At 46.9% G+C, this 24,427-nt stretch overlaps 9 protein-coding genes across 9 annotated transcripts; 4 read left to right on the forward strand and 5 right to left on the reverse strand.

The window, feature by feature from the left end:
- Positions 1 to 638: 638 nt before the first annotated feature.
- On the forward strand, positions 639 to 2,638 carry N7483_006160 (alpha-amylase; the record flags this gene model as incomplete). Its single annotated transcript, XM_057089597.1, has 8 exons — positions 639 to 675; positions 753 to 1,157; positions 1,216 to 1,766; positions 1,861 to 1,884; positions 1,951 to 1,971; positions 2,023 to 2,245; positions 2,298 to 2,550; positions 2,614 to 2,638. 8 exons carry the CDS (start codon positions 639 to 641, stop codon positions 2,636 to 2,638), a joined length of 1,539 nt encoding a protein of 512 aa, XP_056949426.1.
- A 308-nt stretch (positions 2,639 to 2,946) lies between these two features.
- On the reverse strand, positions 2,947 to 3,936 carry N7483_006161 (putative FHA domain protein SNIP1; the record flags this gene model as incomplete). The annotated part of the gene is made up of 1 exon (XM_057089598.1): positions 2,947 to 3,936. One exon carries the CDS (start codon positions 3,934 to 3,936, stop codon positions 2,947 to 2,949), a length of 990 nt encoding a protein of 329 aa, XP_056949427.1.
- A 524-nt stretch (positions 3,937 to 4,460) lies between these two features.
- On the reverse strand, positions 4,461 to 5,824 carry N7483_006162 (iron-containing alcohol dehydrogenase; the record flags this gene model as incomplete). Its single annotated transcript, XM_057089599.1, has 3 exons — positions 4,461 to 4,832; positions 4,901 to 5,407; positions 5,468 to 5,824. The coding sequence occupies 3 exons, from the start codon at positions 5,822 to 5,824 to the stop codon at positions 4,461 to 4,463; spliced, it is 1,236 nt and encodes a 411-aa protein (XP_056949428.1).
- A 2,881-nt stretch (positions 5,825 to 8,705) lies between these two features.
- Positions 8,706 to 10,401, forward strand: N7483_006163 (CRAL-TRIO domain-containing protein; the record flags this gene model as incomplete). The annotated part of the gene is made up of 4 exons (XM_057089600.1): positions 8,706 to 9,479; positions 9,536 to 9,577; positions 9,677 to 9,776; positions 9,845 to 10,401. The coding sequence occupies 4 exons, from the start codon at positions 8,706 to 8,708 to the stop codon at positions 10,399 to 10,401; spliced, it is 1,473 nt and encodes a 490-aa protein (XP_056949429.1).
- A 402-nt stretch (positions 10,402 to 10,803) lies between these two features.
- N7483_006164 (uncharacterized protein) lies at positions 10,804 to 13,767 on the forward strand (the record flags this gene model as incomplete). Its single annotated transcript, XM_057089601.1, has 2 exons — positions 10,804 to 10,814; positions 10,962 to 13,767. 2 exons carry the CDS (start codon positions 10,804 to 10,806, stop codon positions 13,765 to 13,767), a joined length of 2,817 nt encoding a protein of 938 aa, XP_056949430.1.
- Positions 13,768 to 14,068: 301 nt separating this feature from the next.
- On the reverse strand, positions 14,069 to 17,054 carry mph1 (3'-5' DNA helicase; the record flags this gene model as incomplete). The annotated part of the gene is made up of 2 exons (XM_057089602.1): positions 14,069 to 14,904; positions 14,969 to 17,054. The coding sequence occupies 2 exons, from the start codon at positions 17,052 to 17,054 to the stop codon at positions 14,069 to 14,071; spliced, it is 2,922 nt and encodes a 973-aa protein (XP_056949431.1).
- Positions 17,055 to 17,625: 571 nt separating this feature from the next.
- Positions 17,626 to 18,547, reverse strand: N7483_006166 (putative ABC transporter; the record flags this gene model as incomplete). Its single annotated transcript, XM_057089603.1, has 2 exons — positions 17,626 to 18,341; positions 18,412 to 18,547. The coding sequence occupies 2 exons, from the start codon at positions 18,545 to 18,547 to the stop codon at positions 17,626 to 17,628; spliced, it is 852 nt and encodes a 283-aa protein (XP_056949432.1).
- Positions 18,548 to 18,788: 241 nt separating this feature from the next.
- N7483_006167 (tRNA dimethylallyltransferase) lies at positions 18,789 to 20,307 on the forward strand (the record flags this gene model as incomplete). The annotated part of the gene is made up of 2 exons (XM_057089604.1): positions 18,789 to 18,884; positions 18,949 to 20,307. The coding sequence occupies 2 exons, from the start codon at positions 18,789 to 18,791 to the stop codon at positions 20,305 to 20,307; spliced, it is 1,455 nt and encodes a 484-aa protein (XP_056949433.1).
- A 2,600-nt stretch (positions 20,308 to 22,907) lies between these two features.
- N7483_006168 (uncharacterized protein) lies at positions 22,908 to 23,537 on the reverse strand (the record flags this gene model as incomplete). Its single annotated transcript, XM_057089605.1, has 2 exons — positions 22,908 to 23,189; positions 23,406 to 23,537. 2 exons carry the CDS (start codon positions 23,535 to 23,537, stop codon positions 22,908 to 22,910), a joined length of 414 nt encoding a protein of 137 aa, XP_056949434.1.
- Between the last annotated feature and the right edge of the window lie 890 nt (positions 23,538 to 24,427).

Raw genomic sequence — 24,427 nt, forward strand, 5'->3', positions numbered from 1 at the left:
GGCTCCGAGGCGCGGGTTCCGGATAGGATTATGCAGGTATGCAGTATGCACTGCAAGCAGTTTCGGGCCATGGGCCCTTAATATGCAAGACTCCAGTAGCTTGGAACCATTTTTAGTGACAATGTTTCAAAGCATTGACGTGATGTTTGTTCACTTGCTGCCTAATAAATCTTCCAGAAATCAAGTATTTGACCTTTCAATCATCGTCGAACATTTTTTTATTAATGACCTGCTATTACAATATGACCTGACACGCAAGACATGACGCTGAATTTTGCCTTGTTGAACCAATGAAATCAAGATTCGCTCATATACAAAGTTCTTGATCTTGTTTCGGAAGCTCTGAGATTATATTGGCCAATTGGTGACAAGTTACTAATCGATGAGTATTCCGCGAAGGTATAATCGCACAGCAGGGGGTTAGTGTCACTTTTTGTTCAGTTGTGCCCGGTCCTGCCTTTCGAAATCGTTGAATCTTGCATTTGATATATCGTGGATTGTTCAAGAATACACTATCACTTGACTGCTTGTTGAGAGCTTTTGACGACGCAAGGGACGTGCCGAATTGATTCCATTGCCATCAAGAACGTGATCAAATCGCGGGTCTGATGTTGTCCATTCTCAACTGCTGCTTGAAAATGAGAAGAAAGGCAAACAAGTGGAAAGAGATCGAAGGTAAGAGGGATACCCAGTTCCCCGTTCTCGGTTATGCTGATTCGTTTCTTTGCAAGGCTCACTGATATGCCTTTTAGATATTCACGATTCCGAAAAGACGCCCGAATGGATTGCTCCTCCAAATATCTTGATGATGCAGGGCTTCGAATGGCACGTCCCTGCTGATCATCGTCACTGGAAACGTTTGCGAATGGCAATGGCTAGTCTCAGAGATGTTGGAGTAGACAACATCTGGATCCCTCCAGGTTGCAAGGCGATGGATCCTTCTGGGGTGGGCTATGACATATACGATCTGTGGGATCTCGGAGAATTTCACCAAAAGGGGTCGCGGCCAACGCGTTGGGGCTCAAAGGAGGATTTGCATGAGATGATGCAGGCTGCACAGGATGTCGGTATTGGAATCTATTGGGATACAGTCTTGAACCACAAGGCTGGGGCGGACAAGACTGAGAGTTTCCAAGCCATCAAAGTTGACCCTGAGAGTATGTATCACTGGAAAGATACAAAAAGTGTGTGCTGGTTGACTGACACCATCTCCAGATCGAAATCTTGAGACTTCAAAGCCGGAGACTATCTCTGGATGGGTTGGGTTTGACTTTGCTGGCCGTGCAGGGAAGTATAGCACTATGACATATCACTATCAGCATTTCAACGGCGTCGATTGGGATGATATACATAAGGAGAATGCAATCTATAAGATTCATGGACCCCGGAAAGGATGGGCCAAGGATGTGAGCGACGAGCATGGTAACTATGACTATTTGATGTTTGCCAACTTGGATCACACCAACCCGGAAGTCCGAGCCGATATCTTTAAATGGTCGGAATGGCTTGGAACTGAGTTGCCAATCAGCGGTATGCGAATTGATGCTGCTAAACATTACTCGGCGGCCTTCCAGAGAGCCTTTGTCACTCATCTGAGGAACACGGTTGGTGCAGACTATTTCCTGATTGGGGAATACTGGCGTGGCGACGTAAATCTTCTCTTGAAGTACCTGAAAGTCATGGACTACCAACTTTCCCTATTTGATGCACCACTTTTAGGGCGCTTTGCAGTCACCTCGCAGACTGAAGGGGCAGACTTGCGGAAGGTATTTAGGGGGACTTTAGTGGAGCAGAGACCCAGGCATGCAGTTGTAAGGCGCCATATATCCCATGTAAATAGCTGATACTAAATCATCACAGACTTTTGTGGGAAATCATGATACGGTATGTGTTAGCCAACAAGTTGAATCTCTGGAATGAGTAGTCCCTGACAGTTCAACTACTTGTTAGCAACCTGGCCAATCACTAGAGGTATGTTCAAGTGAGATAACATAAGTGGACAACAAGTGATTTTCGTGATAGACGAACATTATACCTTTTTTCAAGCCAATTGCATATGCGTTGATCCTTCTTCGCAGTCAAGGTCAACCATGCGTTTTCTATGGAGACATGTATGGTCTTAAGGGTGGCTCAGCATCTCTGGCTCGACCCTCTTGCAATGGCAAGTTACCAATTCTGATGCGAGCTCGGAAACTTTACGCTTATGGTGAGCAGCGTGATTATTTCGACAAAAAGAACTGCATAGGTATGGACTTCTCACTCTTGAGTAATTTGAGATCAATACTAACCGCAGAAAGGCTTTGTTCGATACGGAACTGTTCATTACCCTTCAGGTCTCGCCTGCATCATAAGCAACACCACAGCAACATACAAGCGTATGTACGTTGGTGCTAGGCATGCTGGAGAGGAATGGACCGATATACTTGACTGGTGTGTTGAAACTGTTATCATTGATCATCGTGGATACGGTGTTTTTCCAGTTACTGCAAAGAGTGTCAGTGTTTGGGTTCATGATAAGGCAAAGGGAAGAAAAAGTCTCGATCGTCCTTTGTGAGTAGTTGATTTCGATGACTCGAATGACATCTGGGAGTGGCACTAACTCCCCATCTTCAGCGATACTGATATTTACCGATTTTGAACACATGGAATATTTTGACTTCGTTATGCAATATGGGAAGGTCGTGTCATTAAAGGCTAGGCACATTGGCTTTGTTTACATGCAGTAGATAGTATGGAAATTTCATACCCTCTGGAAGGATGGTTGCATGAAGATGACAAGCTGTGGACTTCATTTCTTCTTGTTTCATCTTGCGAGTCTCTGCTCATTTTTCATTCGGTTTCATTTTATGCAAACTCGTACTCGTGCACGGAGCCGTTGGATTTGAAGGTGATGGTGGTGGTGGTGGTGGTGGTGTTTCAAAAACCTCCACTCAGAAGAGAGGATTATCAACTCGGCAACATCAGCACATATTCTCGAGTGCTTGTCCCGAATCTCATCACATCTTTGTCCATTACTTCCACATAGCGGCCTGCCGGAATGGACTCCTTGTTCACAGTAGATCCGTTTGAACTCTCCAGGTCAATGAGGTATGGCTTCACCTTACCGATACGATCTCCATATTCATTTCGCTTCTCAACATGTCGAAATTGGAGCACGGCATGCTGTTTCGAGCAACTAGGATGATCGAGCGGGAAATCCACCACAGCCCTTTCGCGACCAATCAACCAGCAGCTCCGTTCGTTTAATTCAACCATCTCCAGAAGATCCTCCCCTTTGAAGACATAAAGTCGCCAAGCCTCCTTTGGCGGCGGTTTCCGTGCCTCTGGGGGTTCGTGGTATTTCAGCACTATGCCCTCGCCACCCTGTACTTGCACTGTGTTGCTTTCAGCCGCAAGACGACCGGATCTATTGAAATTGGGTTTTTGCTTTTCTGGTGGAGGAGCTTCGCCTGATTGTACTACCTCGTTGGCAGTGAAGGCGTCAGACTGTGAAGGTAGAGGGCCGCTCCGTTGTAATGCACGTTGAGGACTTGGTGATCGGCGTGGGGAGCGGGTACGAGGGCGTGGACTGCGATTTCTTCTGGATGACCGTTCTCCGTCTCGATCTCGGTCATCACGGTGTCGGTGGCTGCGGTGACTGCGGTGTCTCCGGCGACGCTCATCTGCAGAGCTCGTGGATCGTTCTCTTCGGTCTCGATGACGGTCTCGGTGGCGAGAATCTCTGTCATCGCGTGTCCTCCTTTCACCTGATCTGTTTCGGGATGATTTTCGACGAGGACTGTCTTTGCGAGAGCTCTCGCGATCGTCGTCTCGGCGTCGCGAGCTCCTGTGCTCTCGGTCTCGATCGTCTCGTCGCGGTCGCTCGGAGCTGGGTTCCGGCGATCGGGAGTATGTGCGCCGATTACGGTCACTGTGACCGTCTTCAGCTTCACCCATTATGACAGCCTGGTGGTAGAATTAATTTGCGGGGATGTATAGCAAGTGAGAGCTCCGCGAACAAAATGCGCTGGTTGGCTCGCGCGCACGTGACTCCCTGCACTATGGGAAACGGATTTAGAGAACTGGAAAGCTCGAAACATGAAAGAAAATAGTGTTGATAAATTAATCATACTATATGGAGCAAGTCTACAAATTTTGGAGTATCTGTCTTATTCCAAGATTTTCCCCTTCAACTACTAGCCTGAGGATCCTTCAAGTTGTTGGACTCAGACTCGGAGTCGGAATCGCTAGTATGTAGTATATTTATTCTTGGCTGGAGATACTTATCCTACGACTCAACTTCCAAGGTTGAAGTGCTGCAAGAAATTCCAAAATTGAGGTTTTTTTTCTCCAGGTCTTCCAAGAGTCAGACAGTGATTGGGCCGCGCATATTTGTCTGAATGTGAAGGCTACTATTATAGATAAAACAGTCAATGTTTTGGTTCTTACCTAGTGCTCATTTTGCCCATCACTGGGCAGTCTTAAACCACCATTTCGAGAATTTCAAGGACTTGCGACTTGTCTTTCAGCGGCACAGGGTTTGCCTGGCACCACCTATCATGCAGACTGTGTGTTGCTAGCCCATCGAGCTTGTCCCGACCAACCTGCACCTCACTGAGAGACCGCGGCATACCAAGTTCACGAATAATGACATCTAGTATATCACCAAGGTCTGAATTCTCCACATCCACTGAGTGTGATTGAAGCACTTCTGAAACGACTTTGTCACGGATCAGAAACTCGCGTACTCTCATTTGCTGGTCCCGGTTCGCATTATGTGCAGCGTTGAATTTACACACTGCTGGGAGAAGAATACAGCTAGTTTCACCATGTCCAACACCTAAGGGGCCGAGCTGGTTGATTGATTCAAAATCAGCTCTCACTACTAGCAATGCTCTAGCTGGATGGGTGATATACTTACTTGATGCCCGATTCCATGGCTTGCACCAAGTTGTACTGACCCGCTTGTACAAGCTGCCATCGCATCAACGGACCCAAGCTGACATTGAAGGTGTGCATCGGTGTTTGTGCGATCTTTCTTGCACTGTAATAGACTTGGGATCAATAGACTGAGGGCATGCTCAGCGAGGTCATCTGACTCCGGCGTTACTCCAACTATGGCGCAAAGTGTTTCCACACAGTGATCAACCGCTCGTATCCCAGTGCTGAGCCAAATGGAGCTTGGTGTGGATTGAACTAGTTTCGGGTCTAGTATGACAAGCTGTGGTCCGCGCGTGGGCGCCTGGAAGCTGAACTTGCGCCGTGAGTGATCATCTGTACCGCCTGCAAAGTCAGAATATTCCCCAGCTGATAATGAGGTTGGAATTGAGATGATAGGAATTGTTGGTTCATTGATTTGTGACCTTTTATGAGGGCCTTGGGCTAGTGTCTCTAATTCTTCAACCGTATGCACTTGGTTGGCAAGAGCCTATGGAGCGTCAGTATGTCTGTCATACACACGTATCAAAATGAATCGATAAATTCTTACCAAAGCAATAATCTTGGCACCATCGGTTAAGCTGCCAGCGCCGAGGGTAAGGAGGAGATCAGCTTTCACATTGCGTGCCTCTTCGACAATTTCTAGGACTTCCGACCACAGTGTGTGGCTTTGCATTCCGATACGACATCCCACAACTTTGTCTGACTCTAGTGCATTTTTCAAATCTTCCAGTGCATTGGTCTGACTTGCTAATGACCTAGAGGAGATGACGTAAACACGAGAGGCGTTGAAAGTCTTAGAAACATGATGACATGCAGCAGTGTGGAAATCAATGCCATAGGAGAGGAGGGGCCGGTCACGACCTTTGAAAGCTGACCGGATGATTTCGGATTTCTGAGACATCATAGATCCCGAGAAATATGATTTTGTTCACAATTGAGATTCTGGCAATTTCGACGTCTTTGAAAATGAAAGAGAATCAAGTTGTCTCATGAGTCACTGAAGAAAGCAAAGAGCTCTCAAATCTCGAGAGCTTTATGTGGAGAGGTGGGGTTGATTAGTATGCAACGATTGATAATTTGATACATCATACTGCATACATGTCAGTGGGGCCTTGTCAGAATAATAATAATTAATCTACAAAGATACACATTTGATTTAAAGACTTTGTGCGTATGTAAGTAGTTAGGAGGAATAATGTGGACTTCGAGTCAGTTGTAGTCTTGTAACATCGTGACCTGAGACTAAAGGACTTGTTTCTATAGTAGCTGCCAGTCACTCACTATACGGACAAAACTTTGAATACTTCAAATGTTGACATATGAAACACTTGATTTGAGCACTTGCAGTTATCTTTCAGGTTTCAGAAACTTGAACAGATTACATACCGTAGTTGGACATGATATGGCGTTAAAGATAAATGGATGGATGGCACAGGTTTGTCTCTCCTCGTCTCATAGAACATTTGAATGAGGCTGAATGATTCAAAGATTCTCTTCAAGCCCTTCACACTAAAAATACATCATATGTGCAGAGTCGAATACAGTTATTGAGTCCCAATGGGATAAAAAGTTCAAAGGATCTGGGTTTACAAAGTTTCTAGTCTAATTTTGGATCAATGTTCTACATGGAGAGCTTCATGTTGACGTTCGAGATGGAAACCATCATGGATTATTATAAAAAGGCCCTTCCCTTGTAAAATAGATGAAGAGCTACTTAGATCCCAAGCGAACTTTCAATCTAAGCTACCCATTTCAATTCAACACAGGCAGTTATTTCAAGTTGTCACTGAGTTCTATTACTTCAAGAGCTATCGTCTCTTGCCAGGATCTTGACGTCAAGGCCTTCTCCAGCGCTCCAGGGCTGTTATCCATCGATATTTTCAGCATTTAAGTGGCTCACATCGTTCAATATGGCATCTGTAAACACAAATATACAGACACCGTTGGAGGCATTCGATGAAACCTTGGACATTTTTACTACCTTTCTCGAAACTGAAATCACAAATCTGGAGGAGCACTCGGAGCCGCAAAATGAATTTGACGCTCGGATAAACCAAGCCAGTGCCCGAAACATTAAGGCTCATACATACCTGTTATTCGAGAGACTGAATAGGCGCTTGGAGGAGTACCTGCTGAACTATGTATGTGATCGTGGGGATTGGACTTGGAATCGTTAAGTTATGGGAAATTTCTGCTGTTGCTCATCGAAAGGATAATTCCTCATCCTTCGGTCATTCATTGCGTTATTGCTCGCTAATTTCTTCCTAGGTCAACCAAGTAGAATGTAGGATTTTATGAGTTGCGATAACTGTCTCTTCTCTCCTTCATAGAATTGCGAATTTATGGTTCTATTTGTCTGAAATTTCTGTGATACTATAATTGAAAAATATGAGATATGTGATGGTGAAGGTCAGCAGTAGGGCTGAACTACAAGTAACCAACCTTGGAAGTACTAGTAGATAAAAGATCTATAGATTTCCGTTTAAGTATGTAAGAAAAAAAGCCGAGCTGAGCTCTGGAATATTGAGTAGGTTTGCTAGACCTGGAATCGGATCATACCGCACGTACGTGACCTTCAAGATCTTTTCAGCCACTGTCATCTATCACTATTTCCAATGAAATAGTGATCCACATAAAGTAGATGAAAGATCCCCTGATTGTCATCTGGGTATGTGGGCAAGAACTGAGGGTGAATATTGAGTAGATTTAGCAGGCACGAGATCGGATTATACCTTCATCTCTTCAAATGTTTGACAATGCCACATGAAATTATGATCAATTCGGTCTCGGCTGTTCTCTAAATGACCTTCGGCTGTTCATGCTGTTCATGCATATTGAGGATCTAGAGAATTTAGACTCGTTCGTGTCCTGATCATTGTCCACCTGATGGTGTTCCCTGATTGGGTTTGGGTAATTTCTGGGGTGAGTTTTATGATGCAATATACTAAATACATAGCACAGCCCACTATCCAGACCGTGCAAAATTGTGGGGAAAATGGGGATTGTGGACAGGAACGATCAGCAAGAGTTGACATGGCTAACCAGATTGGGTCATATCTCTCCGGTTCTTCGCTGATAGGGACGAGACGTCAGGATGGTGGGGGACTCGGCATTTAATATGACTGGTCCCACGAAATGCAGGGGAGGATATCATAAGAATCCGAGAATGAACTGCATATAAGTTGAAATGAGAAGGTCATGGCGCCGGAGGGTTTCTACTGGATAGGGTGGAGGAAAGGGAGAGGGACCAAGGGGGCGATATGGGTCATCGCTGATCAGGATGGGCTCGTTGGGTCTGTAGCGACTGGCGAATGGGGCTGTAACTTCAACGGATCCCAAAGTGCCCACTCAACCCCAATTTTGTGACATTTGAGAGTTCCTGTTGACCACCCGGAGCACATGTATTTTTCTTCATTTGGCTCCTAGTGGATTTTAGTGTTTCAACTAGCCTGCCGAAAGGACCGAGGTTTCCCGCTCAACGACAAATTACTGGGAAATCCGGGGAACCTGTGGGCCTCACTCATCCTTGCCCGCGATCGCAATACGATCTTCCATAGTAAAGCAGGAGGGGTGCAGGGTCCTCAACAATTCTTCTCTCTTGGTTTAGGGCCGAGGCTGACGCTAGAAGAGGGGTTTCATGTGGATTGACGACGATCATAGTGACTGGCTATTCTTATATCGTTCCAAATAACCCCTCCAAGAAAGGGGTGTCAAATCTGACTTCTCTCTGATCGCAATAATTCAATTTGAATTGTTCTTCCAACACTCGTATATCCTCAAACACAATGGCCTCGGACGGACCTCGCCCTGGCTTCCTGGGTAACATCAATGAAGACCAGGAAGCCAAGCTGCAAAAGATATGGGCCATCTTGCTCCGAGCTTCCGAAATCCCTTCTGATGAGGATTCAAAGGGCTGCGCCGAAGAGCATCCTGCCAGTCCCACCCCGTCTGCACCTCCACGACGAATGTCGCTTCTAAGTCGCACTTCAACCTCACTAAGCAACAATTCCGACAAGACCGCACCGACACTTACACGGCCATATCAGCAAAAGTTCATGGCCTATTTCAAAGAGATAGGTGCCGCTCCACAGGAAATCAAAATGATCCAGAAAGCACTATCAGAGATTAGCCCCAGTGAACTGCGTCAGGGTGTACTGGATGTTTTGAAGCATGATAACCCAGACGCGATGATGTTGCGATTTTTGCGCGCGCGAAAATGGGATGTCTCTAAGGCTTTTGCCATGATGATGGACGCAATTGTTTGGCGAGTGAAGGAAATGCATGTAGATGAGGACGTGATGACCAAGGGCGAGCTTCACGCCTTGAAGCAGGAACGCAGCTCCAATGCTAAAGAGAAGAAGGAAGGAAAGGACTTCTTGGATCAGATGCGTATGGGTAAGAGCTACGTACACGGCGTTGACAAGCTAGGTCGCCCGATTGTGGTTATCCAGGTCCGCTTGCATAAGCCTGGTGCGCAGAGCGAGGAAACTCTGGAACGTTATATCGTCCATGTCATTGAGTCAGTGCGATTGACTCTGAATCCTCCGGTTGAGACTGCTGTAAGTAGTATACATTTCTTTGGAAACCGAATGAAAGTTTGATGATCATCCGTTAGTGTGTTCTCTTCGATATGACTGGGTTCGGCCTTTCCAATATGGTATGTTGATGGCATCAGAGTTGCAAGAACTTTGACTCATTGCATTATCTGTGATTCTGTGAATCTGTACCCATCCAAATGGCTGACAATGATAACCAGGAGTACCCTCCTGTCAAATTCATCCTCAAGTGCTTTGAGGCCAATTATCCTGAATGCTTGGGCATCATGCTGATTCACAACGCTCCCTGGGTCTTTTCAGGTAAGCGTCATCACTGAGAGCTTCTGTCAAAATGCTAGCATGGGTCTAACCATGAATTCATTCCATAGGTATCTGGAGACTCATCAGAGGCTGGATGGATCCTGATATCGCCGCCAAAGTCCAATTCACCAACTCTGGCAACGATCTAGCCAAGTTTATCGATCGCAGCAAGCTTCCGAAGGGTGTGGGAGGCGACGAAGACTGGGAGTATAAGTATATTGAACCGAAAGAAGATGAAAATCTCGTGATGGAAGATACCACCACCCGAGACGCCCTGATTCGGGAACGCCAACAGATTGGAGAAGAGTTCCTCGCTGCTACTACAGAATGGAATTCCGCCGCCAAGGCGAAGGATAAGACCAAGACTCAATCCGCAGCTAGTCAAAGGACATATCTGGCTGAAAGACTGCGGGTCAATCACTGGAAATTGGATCCTTACACCCGGGCTCGTCTTTGCCTCGACCGGATGAGAGTGATTCAGCCTGGAGGTAAGGTCGACTTTTATCCCAAGGAAGAAGAAGTCAAGGCGGAAGAAGCATCATCAAATGGAACGAGTAAGACTTTGGAAGTTCAGCATTTGGAGAATCTCAATGGTAACGGTGTTCAAACGACAGTTTCGGTCTAAATTGATAGTGGGTGTATTTGATGCTTTTTGATACCTTAGACGGTTTTATTTGTTATGAGAATTTGCTTGATGGATACAAATATCATCAATGAAAAAACTTCAAATAAATTGTGAGCCACCTAATCCGATAATAGAGGTAATCTTGAAATAGTTAGTATGGCTTGAAGGTGATGGTTTGGTTCTGTGGCTGTTGTTTATCGAGTTTCACCGCCTTTGGCCAGTTGACAGCTGCATTTCGACGTCATTTGATCTGCCGCATCTGCCTCGTCCCGGTCATCAACAATTATTTGTTGCTTGACCTCTACAGGGAACAGAGCTTAACAAGTCGTGCAGTAATCTGCATTAATCTCGACCAAGTCTGTGAGCTTGAGTAGTTCAGCACTTATTGTTTGCTCCTGAACCATGGTCGTTGCGTGTGTCTGCTGCAGTCTAGACGCGGCTGGTACAATCGCAACTTGCAACAGCAAGATATGAACCAAACTGATCAGAGCAGACTCGATTCTCCAAAGAAATCGAATCCTTCCTCCCTGCATCATTCGTCCGCAAACGATCCCCCCCAGTCCACCTTCGCAGTCTGATTATGGTGACTTCCCCAGCTTCACATCTCTTGATGGAGAACCTACAGCCAAACCCTCCGATTCACCGGAAAAGGGTCTATCTGCGACACCAGACAACCAGCTGCATGGTACCTCACCTGTCATCAATGATGATGTGCAACCCCAGTCAGCTTGGGCCATGCCTCCACCTCCCAAACCACCGATCGCAACGAATCCCCAGATGACCTCCGAAGAATACAATGCGCAGCTGCTCTCCGACCCACGGATGAGAAACTCTAGTGTCGTGAACCCGGAATTTCTACAGCAGTACTACCGAGAATCTCGACTTCATCACCTGTCCACTTGGAAGGCAGAACTGAAGGCTCAGCTCCAAGCAGCAACCAGAGAAAAGACCGAGTCTCGTGCGAGCAAGAAGAAGCAAGCGCCTGGAGCGAGGAGATACGTCCTTCACGTGGACTTCGACTCGTTCTTCGCGGCCGTAGCTCTTCTTCAGCACCCTAAACTCAAGGACAAGCCCGTTGCTATCGCGCATGGGTCTGGGTCTGGATCCGAGATCGCAAGCTGCAATTATGTTGCACGCGGGCGGGGTATCAAGAATGGCATGTGGATGAAAGGTGCTCTAGAAGCTTGTCCAGAGCTCAAGGTTCTACCATATGATTTCCCAGCATATGAGGATGCTAGTCAAAAGTTCTACAGTTCAGTTCTTGCAATTGACGGGGTCGTACAGAGTGTCAGTATCGACGAAGCTCTCATTGATATCACGCATCTCTGCCTCGAAGCTGGCGGCTCGGATGGACGAGGAGTATCTGAAGGCTCCATCTATCGTGAGCAAGCTAAAGCGGATGAGATTGGCCAGGGCCTCCGTGATGCAGTCAAGGAGAAGACTGGATGCGCCGTTTCTGTTGGAATTGGCGGAAACATCCTCCAGGCCAAAGTCGCATTGCGCAAAGCAAAACCAGCGGGTCAGTTCCAGTTGAAGCCCGATGATGTCTTGGAATTTATGGGTCAACTCACTGTTCGAGATCTGCCGGGTGTTGGCCATAGCTTAAGTGCCAAATTAGAAGAACTTGGTGCCACGCTTGTGAAGGACTTGAGAAATCTCGCCCGCGAAAGACTTGTGTCTGGTCTTGGTCCCAAGACTGGAATCAAAATGTGGGAGTATGCTCGAGGCATTGACAAGACTGAAGTTGGAAACGAGGTTATCCGAAAATCTGTTTCAGCGGAAGTCAATTGGGGTATTCGGTTCGTTAATCAAGAGCAAGCAGAAGACTTCCTCAAGTCTCTTTGTGGCGAGCTGAACCGCCGGCTGGTGGAAAACCTAGTCAAAGGCAAGCAACTTACGCTCAAGGTTATGCGACGATCAATGGATGCACCATTGGAACCAGTGAAACATCTTGGCCACGGCAAATGCGACACTTTCAATAAAAGCGTGATGATTGGCGTAGCCACAAATGACACTGAAGTCGTGGCTAAAGAAGCTATTTCAATGTTAAGGACGTTCAATTTCTCGCCGGGCGATCTCCGGGGTCTCGGTGTGCAGATGACCAAGCTTGAGCCTCTCAAGGCTGGACCATCATCATTTGAGAGTAGTCAACGACAGCTCAATTTTACGAAGTCTCCGTCTCGTAAGAGAGCTATCAGTACTGATGAGCCAGACAGCCCGTCGAGAGCCAGCAGACCTCCCATTCCACAAGACCAGCCAGCAAATCGCCATGCCACAACGACCCCTGAGATTCTGGGATCGCAATTCATTATGCCTACACAAGCCGACCCTGCTGTCCTTGCTGAACTTCCCAGTGATATCAGATCAAGACTTGTAGCACAGTCAGACATCCACGACGAGCCACGTTCTGTGTCTCCGACCCCAGATCCAAGGCCATCTGCGCCGTCATTACCTCCTCAGTCTCAGTTGGACCCGGAAATCCTGGCTGCACTGCCGGATGACGTTCGTAATGAAGTCCTAGGCTATTACGATCAGCAACCTCCCAACACCGCTCCTACTCCACCCGTAGTTCCTATGGCGCCTCCACCTCATGTGCCTGTCTCGCGCCCGCTATCATCCGGGGGCACGGGATTGAAGAGACCGTTTTCACCACCGAAGAGAAGACGAGGCCGTCCTCCAAAGTTCTCCAAGGTTGACAACACATCGCAGAAGCTCTCAACCTTTGCTGCCAGGCCGATAGCTCCTTTTCCCGCAGTGGAGCAAGAGGTACCTCGACATTCCTCGCCAATTGTTGAAGAGCAGTCCGAGGTATCATCAGTATCAGCAGAATTCTTAGCTGCATTGCCTGAAGACATTCGTCAGGAAATCTTGGAAGAGCAAAGGCGAACCCGACTTCAACAGCCTTTGCCTAACCCAGCTCCTCCAGACACGGAAGCAGAAACAGATCCCGAGACTTCGGTTGTGGTGCCCGCGCCCAAGGAGAAATTCCTGCCACTGCCACCCTTGCCCGAACGCCCAGTGTTCACTTCTCAGCGCCTTTCAGCATTACCCGATCTTCGAGAAGCTGTCGGAGAATGGCACTCTGCCTTTGCGGGACACGGACCGTACAGTGAAGATCTTGATGTCCTCTGCATATATCTTGGTCGTGTGATTGTTGATGAAAAGGACATGGATAAAGCTGTTTCTGTCGTTCGTTGGCTTATGTGGCTTGTTGAGGAGGATAAAATTGCGCATGGATCTATGGGCACTCAACCTCCTAGATCTGAGCAAGGCTTGCTAACATGGCCCGAGGCTATTGATACTCTACACGCCTGTATTCAAACGGCTTTGGAGGTGAGAGGGCTTCCTTCGGTTGATTTTGACTAGTTTCGTGATTTACTACATACTTCCAGTGACGATTAACGAGTAATGAGTAATGAGTTATTGCTATTACATGGGATGAATATCTCAGAAATAACAGAATCGGAATAAATCTTCTACCAAATATAGCATTACAAGTAGGGAAAGATGAAAAAACAAACCTTGGAATTGAAACTTGAAATAACCGAAAGTGATTCTCACAGTAGAAACTGGCTGATTTTATCATCCAACAATAGGGTATGTACAAAACTTCCGAAAATGCACATTGATGACAACATTAATTCAAACAAGACTCCAATCCTGCACATTATATGCAACGATCGATATCATCCGGGAAGTCAAGCTCACGACTGTAGCGATTAGGACTTATACTGTCCATATTGCGTACAACCTCACCGATGCGGTGAGTCAACGAACTATGTGGTACAAACTTTGTAGGTCGAACAGATTGTCTAATTGACTTCTTTGGACGAGGCCAAAATCCAGAACGGGGCGTGGTTGTGTCCCCAATTTCTTCCATGGCCTTCTGGTACTCAATCATCGCATTTGGAGGGATGGACATCTCCCGCTCGGTTGGAATTTTTGCAAGTTCAGGTTCAGGTGTTCGAGCTTTTTTCTTAGGCGTTGTTGATTTTCTTTTCTTTGGTGTGTTCGAGGTCTTTGATTTGTGTGACCCATCGTCTGCCAATGTGGAGGCGCGAGTAAAGCCTGTTTCCACGTCGTCGGGCATATGGAATTTCTTTGGCGGTCTCTTGGGTATGCGACCCTTGCGCTTGGGTTCTGGTAGTTCTTGCTGAGAGTTCTCCTGTGGGATTTCGATGATTCGTTTATCGGCTACAGGTCGAATGCCAGCGGGGAGAATCCGGGCGGATCGGTCGTCATGGAAGGTGAATCGAGAACCGCTTGCAATCATTTCTTGCATCTTCTCGTAGTTGTCCTTGGCTTTGGTGTACGAATCTTCTTCTTTGCCTTTCATCAAAAGTAAGGTGATGTTTCCGGCGCGCTTGCGACCAGTTCGACCCATGCGCTGCAGCATTCGAATTGGCGATGCAGAAGAGTCGTAACACACAATCAGATCGACTTCACCAATATCTAGACCTTCTTCACCGATGGAGGTTGCGACAATTGTATTGTAGGTTCCCCCTTTGAACTTATTGATAATCTCTAGTTGGGTCTTCTGGTTCATTTCCCTCCGAGCCCTTCGCACTGGATTGTCCAACGAAGATATGTGGTCGGATCATCGGCTCATAGCGCTTCAAGACTCGCGTGACCTCTTCTGCACTGTCTCGGAAATGAACAAATATCATCACTCGTGTAGCTGGATGGCCACTGTAACTATTCTCCTTGCCCTCTCCGGCGTCCATGAAGTGATTTAATATCACAGACTTCAGGTGTTCCAGTTTGGGATGACCAATGAACTCTGAATTTTTAGACCATGGGTCAACGTGCGCCATAAGCTTCCTGAAACTCTCATTTTGTACAATTTGCTTCTGGTATTTTCCGCCCTTCTGTCCATCTGTATTGGACCTGAAATGCAATAAATGACGATAGAAAGGGACAATGCCATGGTATTTCAATAAATCAATGCCATGGGCCAGACTCGCGAGAACAGTGAAAATGGAATTTACCATGCCCTTGAGTCCGAAGCTGGCATTTCGACCGGCATCAGAGCCCATCCATTGTTGTCTGGCTTTCGTAAGACCAAAGGCAGTCAGCATCAAGGGATCTTTCCCCCAGTACGCATTGAGTGTTCGAAGTTGGTCAACTTGGGGTTGCAAAGCCGCAGAAATCAGGTCTAAACAGAAAACCATTTCTTCGGAGTTCTCAAATGTCTCAATTTCGATGTTGCGAGCATGGACGTAGTCGCGGATATCAAGTGAATTCTCGGTGCGAATTTCCACTCGCGAAATATCCAAACCATCGATGACACCCTGCACTGCTTCCACTGTTGACCCAGGAGTGGCAGTCAATGCAAGGACACGGAAGCTGTTGCTGAATCGTCGCAAAAACTTGACGACCTCGACGTAAGCGTATCCTCCAGTGGCTCGATGAGCCTCATCGACGACGAGAAGCACAATACGCTTTGGATCTGCGATACCAGTCTTCAAATCGTTGATCAAAGTCTGAGGTGTCATGAAAAACACCCGTTTTGATTGCCACTCTTGAGCACGAACACCCGGCGGTGCACCTCCGGTGAGCATAGTGCTTTGAGAGCGTGGAATACCCGCGATATCTAGACATGCCGAGACCTGTTGGGATACCAACGGCTTTGTCGGCGCTACGAAAATTATTTGTGCATCTTGTGTCCAACGAAACCAGTTCAACATGACAGTTGCTGCAATGAATGTTTTACCCAAACCAGTGGGTAGAGCAACCAGTAGATTATGGAACAGGCCCTTCTGAGCTATGTTGAATTGGTAGTCTCGTGTGGTGCCGATATTTGTGGGATACCACCATGTGTCAAGGGCATCTTGGTTTAATTTATGATGGGTGGGTGCCTCGTTCTTTTCTGGCGGTCCAGGATCTTGATTTTGCTGTGATAAATTTGGATTTGTTGAAACCATCCCATAGAGTGTGGTCTGTCGAAAAGACGATGGATGCCGGGAAGCGTTTGTGGAAAATGAGGTTTGTACAGGGCGTGCTACTGGTGACAGGCATGGCGAAGAGTCAAAAGCGTCGTCTGGAATATCGTCGAATTGGCATGATGTGTTTTGTTGAGCAGGATTCGTTGCAGCCTTCGGAGTCTTAGGTTTCTCAACAGCGGGTCTAGAATCCTTGGGGTTTATCGGACTGCGAGCAGCTTTCTCGACTTCATAGGAATCCATTGAGGCGGCCAAAGCGGCCCTGAGCGCCTCATCGTCATCGGAAAAGTCGTCAGAAAATCCATCCGATGCTTCTCCGGGACCACTAGCCTGTGGTGTTGGAATTCGATTCGGTGGAGGCGATGGCTTCTTCCATCTCGGTCCACGTATTCGGTCAGGGCTGGAATGTGGCTGGGTCAATTGTGTAACGAACATATTCTCCTGCATATTGCTATGCTTGAAAACGACGCTCCGGGATTTTTGTCGTGCGACTGCTCTGTTGTGGCTTGTCGAAGCATCGTCGAAGGCGTCGTCTTCTATATCGGAGAAGGCGTCCGTGGATGAGGCGTCATCTCGGTTTTCATGGCGAGTGGGTGGACGTACACGAGGCCGCTTTGCTGGACGACTGGTAGGTAGGTCCTCGCCATCATCGGGGACTACAAAGTCATCATCATCATCAAAGTAGTCTGACTCGTCCTCAGACGAGCGCATCGCGTTGATGCAAAGCCGTAAGCTGCCCGTTGGTTGATGGTAAGTCTATCTTGGGTACAGAGGAATAAACAAAGGCGATGCCGGTCGCTTGACACTAGCGACCCCTTTATCAAGCACTCTGACTTATTTTTAGTACCCGACTTGTGGAATATGTACGGAGAAGTATGTATGCAGCGTCGGGGTCGGTATCCGCAGGCGCGTCGCGCGTCAACAAATGATGCAAATTTCTGTGCCTCAGGCAGATTTCAATATAAGCCAAATTAGGAAATAGATCTATGATTAGAGACAACGACTACACTCAATTCAGTATTGAGTTAAACTAATGTATTCTTCTCTCTAAGTATAATTTTAGACATATTTGTCTATCGAAACCCTTTGCGAGCTCTCTATATCATGAATCATGGTCGCATATTAAACTCCCAAATGTTGAATCGATCCACCCAGATGCCCGCAAAACCCCAATGCCTTTTGTTGAATCCAATGTTGAACGGCACTATGTTAAATGCCTGAAATATTTGCGAAAAAAATGAATGCAAGAATAGATGTGTCGGAGGATAGATCAGCTTTGATATTAAGCCTTTTTATCCGCAGCCTCCAGACCGTATCCGCCGATGCCACCAGCATCATAGGTTTTGGCTTGGTTGCCCCGGTTGTTTCGAGGTCCTCGAGCGTCTAGGTCCTCCTTCAACCATTTGAGAACCAACTCACCGAGTCGGCTATTCTCAGAAATCCACTCCGGAACCTGAGCATAGAATTGCTCTACGAGGCCCCAAGCCTTGACTTTACCCAAATGCATATGCACCAGGTGAGTTGGCCACTGAGCAAGATTATCAAGAATATGGGTAGCATAGACGATAGTACAGTCCCGGGTCTCAGTTTCACGCTTCAGGAAAGCGAGGAAGTTGCTCCGAGAAAGAAGATCAAGATCAACAGTAATTTCATCAAGGAGCAGGACTTTCCAAGGCCGCAACAGACCCATGGCAAGCTGGACACGACGACGTTCACCATCTGAAACGGCATGCATGCGCCAATTAAGGTCAATATCGAGGATATCTACCAGCTCATCACGTCGCTCTGGGTAAGCATTTCCGCCTACGGAGGCGAGAAGAGTGGGGACATCAATGTCAGTGCGAACGATAGCGTTGAGCACCCATTCGACACCGAGATAGGTAACGCCCTCTAGACTGTCCTTGAATGGGTCTTTCCCGCCAACTGCAATGGTATTGGTAGGAGCCAGGCGTTTACCTGACAGCAAGCGCAGCAAGGTGGTTTTTCCCGCGCCATTTGCTGCAGTAATCGTTAGCCACTATGAAAGTTCTACGTATATGCGGACAATTGCTCTTCTGGATTCAAATACCTCCAATCAGTAGTGTCCGACTGCCCGAGGGGAGACTGAGTAACACATTCTCCAGGCCATCCGAGCCGTCCTGGAATTTATAGGAGAGGTTTTGCACCTCAATAGAGGGAGATTGAATGTCGCTGGACTGGGACATTTTGGTAGAATAATTGAGGGGAAAAAGAGATGAAATGAGGAGAATGAGAAGAAAAGGAGAAATGAAATTGAATACAGTAGAAATGAGTCAGGGAGCGTAGATATAGACTCTTAGTGCAATAATGGTCTCGGATGAGGTAATGCCGCGATAACGCGGGCCCGGGGGCGAATTTCATCGTATCTACGCACAAGTCATTTTCTTCCCTCTCCCCGCGCAGGTGGATCACTATGTTGAGTTCCTCATGCTACGTGCCCTCCGATCAGCTTTTTTTGGTCGAAGAAAAATCATGGATCCCCTCATAGCCGTTGTTGGTGCTACAGGCACTGGCAAGTCGAAGGTATCACCAAACCCCGCGCGATGGTGGGCAGCTCTAGAGTGAGATCGCTAATAGCTACAGGTAGCTTGCCGTGGACTTAGCCTGTCGGTTTAATGGCGAAATTATAAATGGCGACGCGATGCAAATGTATCGCGGCCTTCCTATCATTACGAACCAGATCCCCGTCGAAGAACGAAACGGCATCCCCCACCACCTATTGAGCTGCATTGAGTTGGAGGCGGAGCCATGGCGCATCGGCGCATTCAAAAACGAAGCATTAAAACTCATCAGTGATATTCGATCGCGCGGAAAACTTCCAATCCTGGTCGGCGGCACACACTACTACACACAAGCGGTCTTGTTCAAGGACCAGCTTGTCGGCGAAGGGGTAGAGAAGGACGATTCCAGTGACAACGAGGCTTCAGAACCCACAACTGAGGGCCCCTCGAGTTCTGAAAAATGGCCCATTCTCGATTCACCCCCTGAAGTGCTCATGGAAAAACTACGCGAGGTGGACCCGGTCATGGCGGCACGATGGCATCCAAAAGATGGTCGTAAACTGAGACGGTCTCTAGAGATCTACTTCCAGACAGGTCGACCTGCGTCTGAAATCTACGCGGAGCAAAAAGCATCCAAGGCGGAAGCTTTGGTGGGGGATGAGGGCACTCTCCGCTTCAACAATACGTTGATCTTTTGGGTTCATGCGGAAAAGGAGACACTCAACAAGCGCCTGTCCTCGCGCATCGATACCATGATTGAGCAAGGTCTTATGGATGAAGCACAGCTCATGTCAGAATATCTGGAGAAGAAAAGGTCCGAGGGGATCGAGGTAGATCAGACCCGTGGTGTCTGGGTATCTATCGGGTTCAAAGAACTGGCCCCATACTTTGCCGCTGTGGATAAGGCCGAGCAAACCGAGTACGAGCTGGAGAAGCTCAAACAGGAATGCATTGAACAAATCAGGATTGCCACTCGTCAATATGGTGTATCTCAAGTCAAATGGATCCGAAACAAATTATGGCGAGCTCTATCCGAGGCAGGCATGGTAGAGCGTTTATACCTTCTTGACAGTACTGATGTCAGTCAATGGTCAGAGTGCATAACCAAACAATCTGAAAATATTTTCCAGGCCGTGCTCAAGGGAGAGTCTACGCCTGATCCCAAATCACTTTCATCGTTGGCAAATGAAGTTTTCAGTGCCAAAGAGGCCAAGGCACGCGTCCAATCAACAGACACAACTTGCTATACCTGTGAGCTGTGCAAGAAGACTATGGCAGGTGAAGAACAATGGAACATCCACCTCGTGAGCAAGTACCACCGAGGAGCCATTAAGTCCGCTGCGAAGAAGGCTGAGCGCGATGCATATTTTCAAAAACAAGCATCGGAATCCCAAGAAGCCGCTAAGGTGGACTCGGAACCTTCGGTAACCGGCTCTCGAACATGATGCGTTGTCTGGTTAAATAGACAACGTGAAATGAATATAAATCATATATCACCCCGTGATGTTTTCCCGCTGGATTTTTACATACTAGCTTGTTCACCACTTATGAGCATCCCTAGTGCCTCGTAAAATTTGAACTTAACGTATCTTTCTATGATAATTGGGGTATTTTCTGATCAAGGCCTCGGGGCCGTTATGTACATCCAGCCAAGTCCTACATTCCTGGTCAAGTTATGGGAATGTTTTTTGCTTGTTTACCAACACTAAAACATGCATGTGCAGCCCTACGATTTTGGACTGCAAGTGTAAACCAGGAATCCGGGAATTCATTCGTACAATGAGCCTTGAGCCTCAATCTCGTGTTGTGTGTACTCGGTTCTAATGATGGGTATGAATTCGAACACAATGCAACTCGGCAATCCCACATTCCGCGTAGTATTGCGTGGTAACTCAAGAGGGGAGTACTTAGACAGTCTATTGTCGATCACTGATCGAGCAAGCTGGTCAACCGCAGGAAGCAAACAAATCAGACCAAGTACTAGGACACAAGAAACGAATCATAAAGCAAATTGAAAGATAGTTCAAAACCACAACCAGGAATAAACCAGATCCGTAAAAAGAGGGGAACCCCGTGAGGATGTAGATGCAGCTGCATGCATCAGATCATCGTTTCGGTCTTTGCGTAGATTAAGAGATAAACCATGCCATATGTCTTGGCTTCTCGTGATTTGATTTCCCCGCGCAGCAGGGATCCCTCGTGGCTTTCTCTTCCCTCATTCGGATTTCCATGATAATCTCCATGACGCCTCGATGCAGTATCCATTTGTGTGGGGGTAATGAACCACACCCAATAAATTCATTTCGTTCCAATATTCTCCAACATGAATTTCCATATGTCAATCTGTCAATCTCGGGTATTGCCGGGTATACCTGACTCGTTTAATCAATTCTCCAACTCACTATGCGGGCTTCGGGACAACTTACCACTCGAATCATGCTCCCTCCACCGACGTTCCTATCAGCTTTTCTACTGTGACGGAATCCTTGTCTGTATGGCGATTAGCGTCGTTTAGGAAGCCATGGGTACAGGTCTTGAATTTACCCAACTTCCAATCTCTCGTAACATGTAGGGCTGAGATGTCCCTTCGGAGGAAGAGCTAGTTGGACTTGGTCATAGAATTCGTCAATCACGCCAGTACTCAAGTTGAATGAGAAATCACTCAAAGAATGTTGAGAAGATGGGCTTACCTGGATGCAGTGGAAGAAGTCTGGGCGTTGGACCCAGTCGTGGCGTTGGTGGTTTGTGTAGTCGGAGGGCTCGAGCTTTCCTGGGAAGTGGTGTTTGGCGGCGCGGTTTGCGTGGAACTCATTTTTCAAATTCAAGTAGAAGGAATGCTGTTAGAAGATGAGAGTACTGTCTCAATGAATATAAATGAGTTTTTAGGGTGGTTGGAAATGCCAGGATGAGGATATCAAAGTATGATCTGAAGAGAACTACCATGCTGGATTCGGCTGGAAGATGGCGAATCTTTTATAACCATCCCGCCTTCAAGGATGATCATTAAAGCGACGTCCATCTTCAGATCATTTGCTTCATTCAAAATCCATTCCATTAACACTGACAGGTTTGACAATCGAGTGTGGGGGATGCAAGATGCTGGCCGTTGGGCATAGAAATTCCCGTCTAGCCGACGACACAATAACGAACAACTCCGGACTTATGCCCAAGCAGAGCCTCAACCAGAGGTCAATGACCCCTCCTTTAGGAAATTACCTGTTGCCTTATGCTGAAAATGCGAACCACTATGCAGTTCGCATCCCCACTTCGAATTTCCCTTTGCTTTTGTTTTGCTTCTGATCAGCCACTGGAGGTTTCAACTGGACAACTAATTTTCGAATGGTGGAGCATTCAAGGATATCGCTTCTCTCATCTTAAAGCCAGCAATTCTTTGCACCCACTAGTAGGTTATCTCAGGTGCTCTGTCATCCAATACATGGAATGTGGGGTTTGTCTACATGCTATCATTCAATGGCATTGACGGAAAGCATGGTCCATATGGAATTACGATACCTATGAGTCCATAATATTGTATATTGGTGAAAGCAGAGAGCGATTCATTGGAAGAACTTGAAAAGCATGTAGATATTTTGGGTACAACGGCGATTCTGGTAGCAGATTCTCCTTTTATACCTATGTATAGGGCATTTTGAAAAGATGCGGTATGTAAGGTTGATACTATGTATCTGCAATCAAGTTCTCCCACCCGTTCGAATTTTGAAACTTTCAATAAATTGCATGTATTTCCTCGAGAAATGGGTTTAGTAATGGGTTCATGTTTCCAGAAGCTGCTTTATCAACTCATTTTGTTTGTGATCGCTCCAGGTCCCTAATTGGCGTCATTAGGAATAGAGCCGCAGCACCAGGTTCTATCCAAGGCTGCCGGTTAGTGTATGCATAGGACCTTCCCTCGACTCTGCCTCCTGGGTCTAGCTCAACCCCTTCCGATAGAGGTATCAAGCATGCATTCATACCACCGCTCCAAAACCTCAGGCGTGATACCGAATATGTTACTCGCCACTTCCATGACTAGGGATGATTAGCATCACAGAGTTGCACCAAAGAAAGAGGCAATGGCGAAACGGCCACATGGCAAGCTTACCTTCAATATTCCCATTGCAGAGATGAGCCGTGCAACCTTCAGCTTCAAGATCTCACCGCCATACTCTCGAGATTCTTGGTCATCTCTTAGCAGCGTAGCTTGTGTTGCAACCGCCTGGGGCTGCCCAGGAACAGCTTCGGGAATCATATCTCGAATTTCTTGCCAGATTGTTAAAGCAGTCGGTGGGAGCTTGTAGATCTCCATAAAATCGTTGGCTGGGATTGTCTACCAAATGAACGATTAGTCCCGGAGCTTCGGTGCATTCGGATTGGTTAAGGCGTACGGTTCGTGGTTGTGGTTCTAGATGAAATCTTGGGTCCCATGAAGCCCGATGTATCAATTCTTTCATGTTCAGAGGTGCGGCCTTCAGTGCGTCACTAATCAATCTCATTGTCTGACCAATTAGTATTTTGAAAAGAAATTGGAGCCAAAGCGGCGTACCTCGGGATTCTCAACGACAGCAAGAAGATGGGCTCTAGCCGTATCCACATTGTTGCTCTCGAGCAACTCAAGAGCTTCATTGCTGGCCGTAAGAATCCGAGTAGCGGCGTTTTTGCTTGCGACAATACCCATTCCTGCGAGCTCTCATGGATTAAGAAGAGATAGAAATTTGAACTGAATACCTTGGAATCGAGAGGGATCAGTCTCAGCTGAAGTAACTAGGATGTTGGTATCCTCCGCGGCTAGCGTCTCACTGCGATTGGACATACGCTCTACCACTGCAGGCCCCCTGAAACGGCATGTCAGCACTTGATAAATCACACTGCCATTAACTGAGCTTTGTTCGCATAATGAACCCTCGATTGTTATTATTAATGCCCAGGTGCCCATGGTGGGCACATTGTCTCGGGCGGCTAACTAGGCTGAGTCTATAAGCCGCTAAACTTTCATTACCGCAGTTTTCATTTATTATGGGCATATACCATCTGCCTATATGTATGCTCAGGTGTCTATAATACAGCACTTGAGTAGTACTGGATATGGTATTGAGGCGGAATATTCAGGATGAGGAACATAATCAATTCTGGGTAACATGTAGGAGTACCACTTGAGTAAGACCTCCAAAGTCAAATCGCATTCAAATTCTCACAATAGTACGTACTCAAGTGCTATTCATGGATGACAACAATGAGCCTTCGGTGCATAATTCATCATGATGGAGTAACTAGACTATACCGACTCGGAGATGATGAATATTGCAGCTCCCTCGGGACTCATCCAAGGCTCATTGGTGATGAAGACATATGAGCCTCCTTCAATACGGCCTCCAGGATCCAACTCAACATCCTTCGACAAGGGTATCAAATATGCAGTTCTACCACTCTTCACAATTTTGGTTCTTATTGACCAATATATGACTCGTCAAGTCCAGCCCTATGAATTCAAGTTGTTAGAATCATAGATTACAGATCAATAGATGAAGGTGCCCGTACAGTTTCGATTCCCATTTCAGAGATCAAGTG

Source organism: Penicillium malachiteum, assembly GCF_028827825.1.
Source record: "Penicillium malachiteum strain IBT 17515 chromosome Unknown utg000002l:1.0-8849297.0:1.0-8852440.0, whole genome shotgun sequence".
Lineage (NCBI taxonomy): Eukaryota > Fungi > Ascomycota > Eurotiomycetes > Eurotiales > Aspergillaceae > Penicillium > Penicillium malachiteum.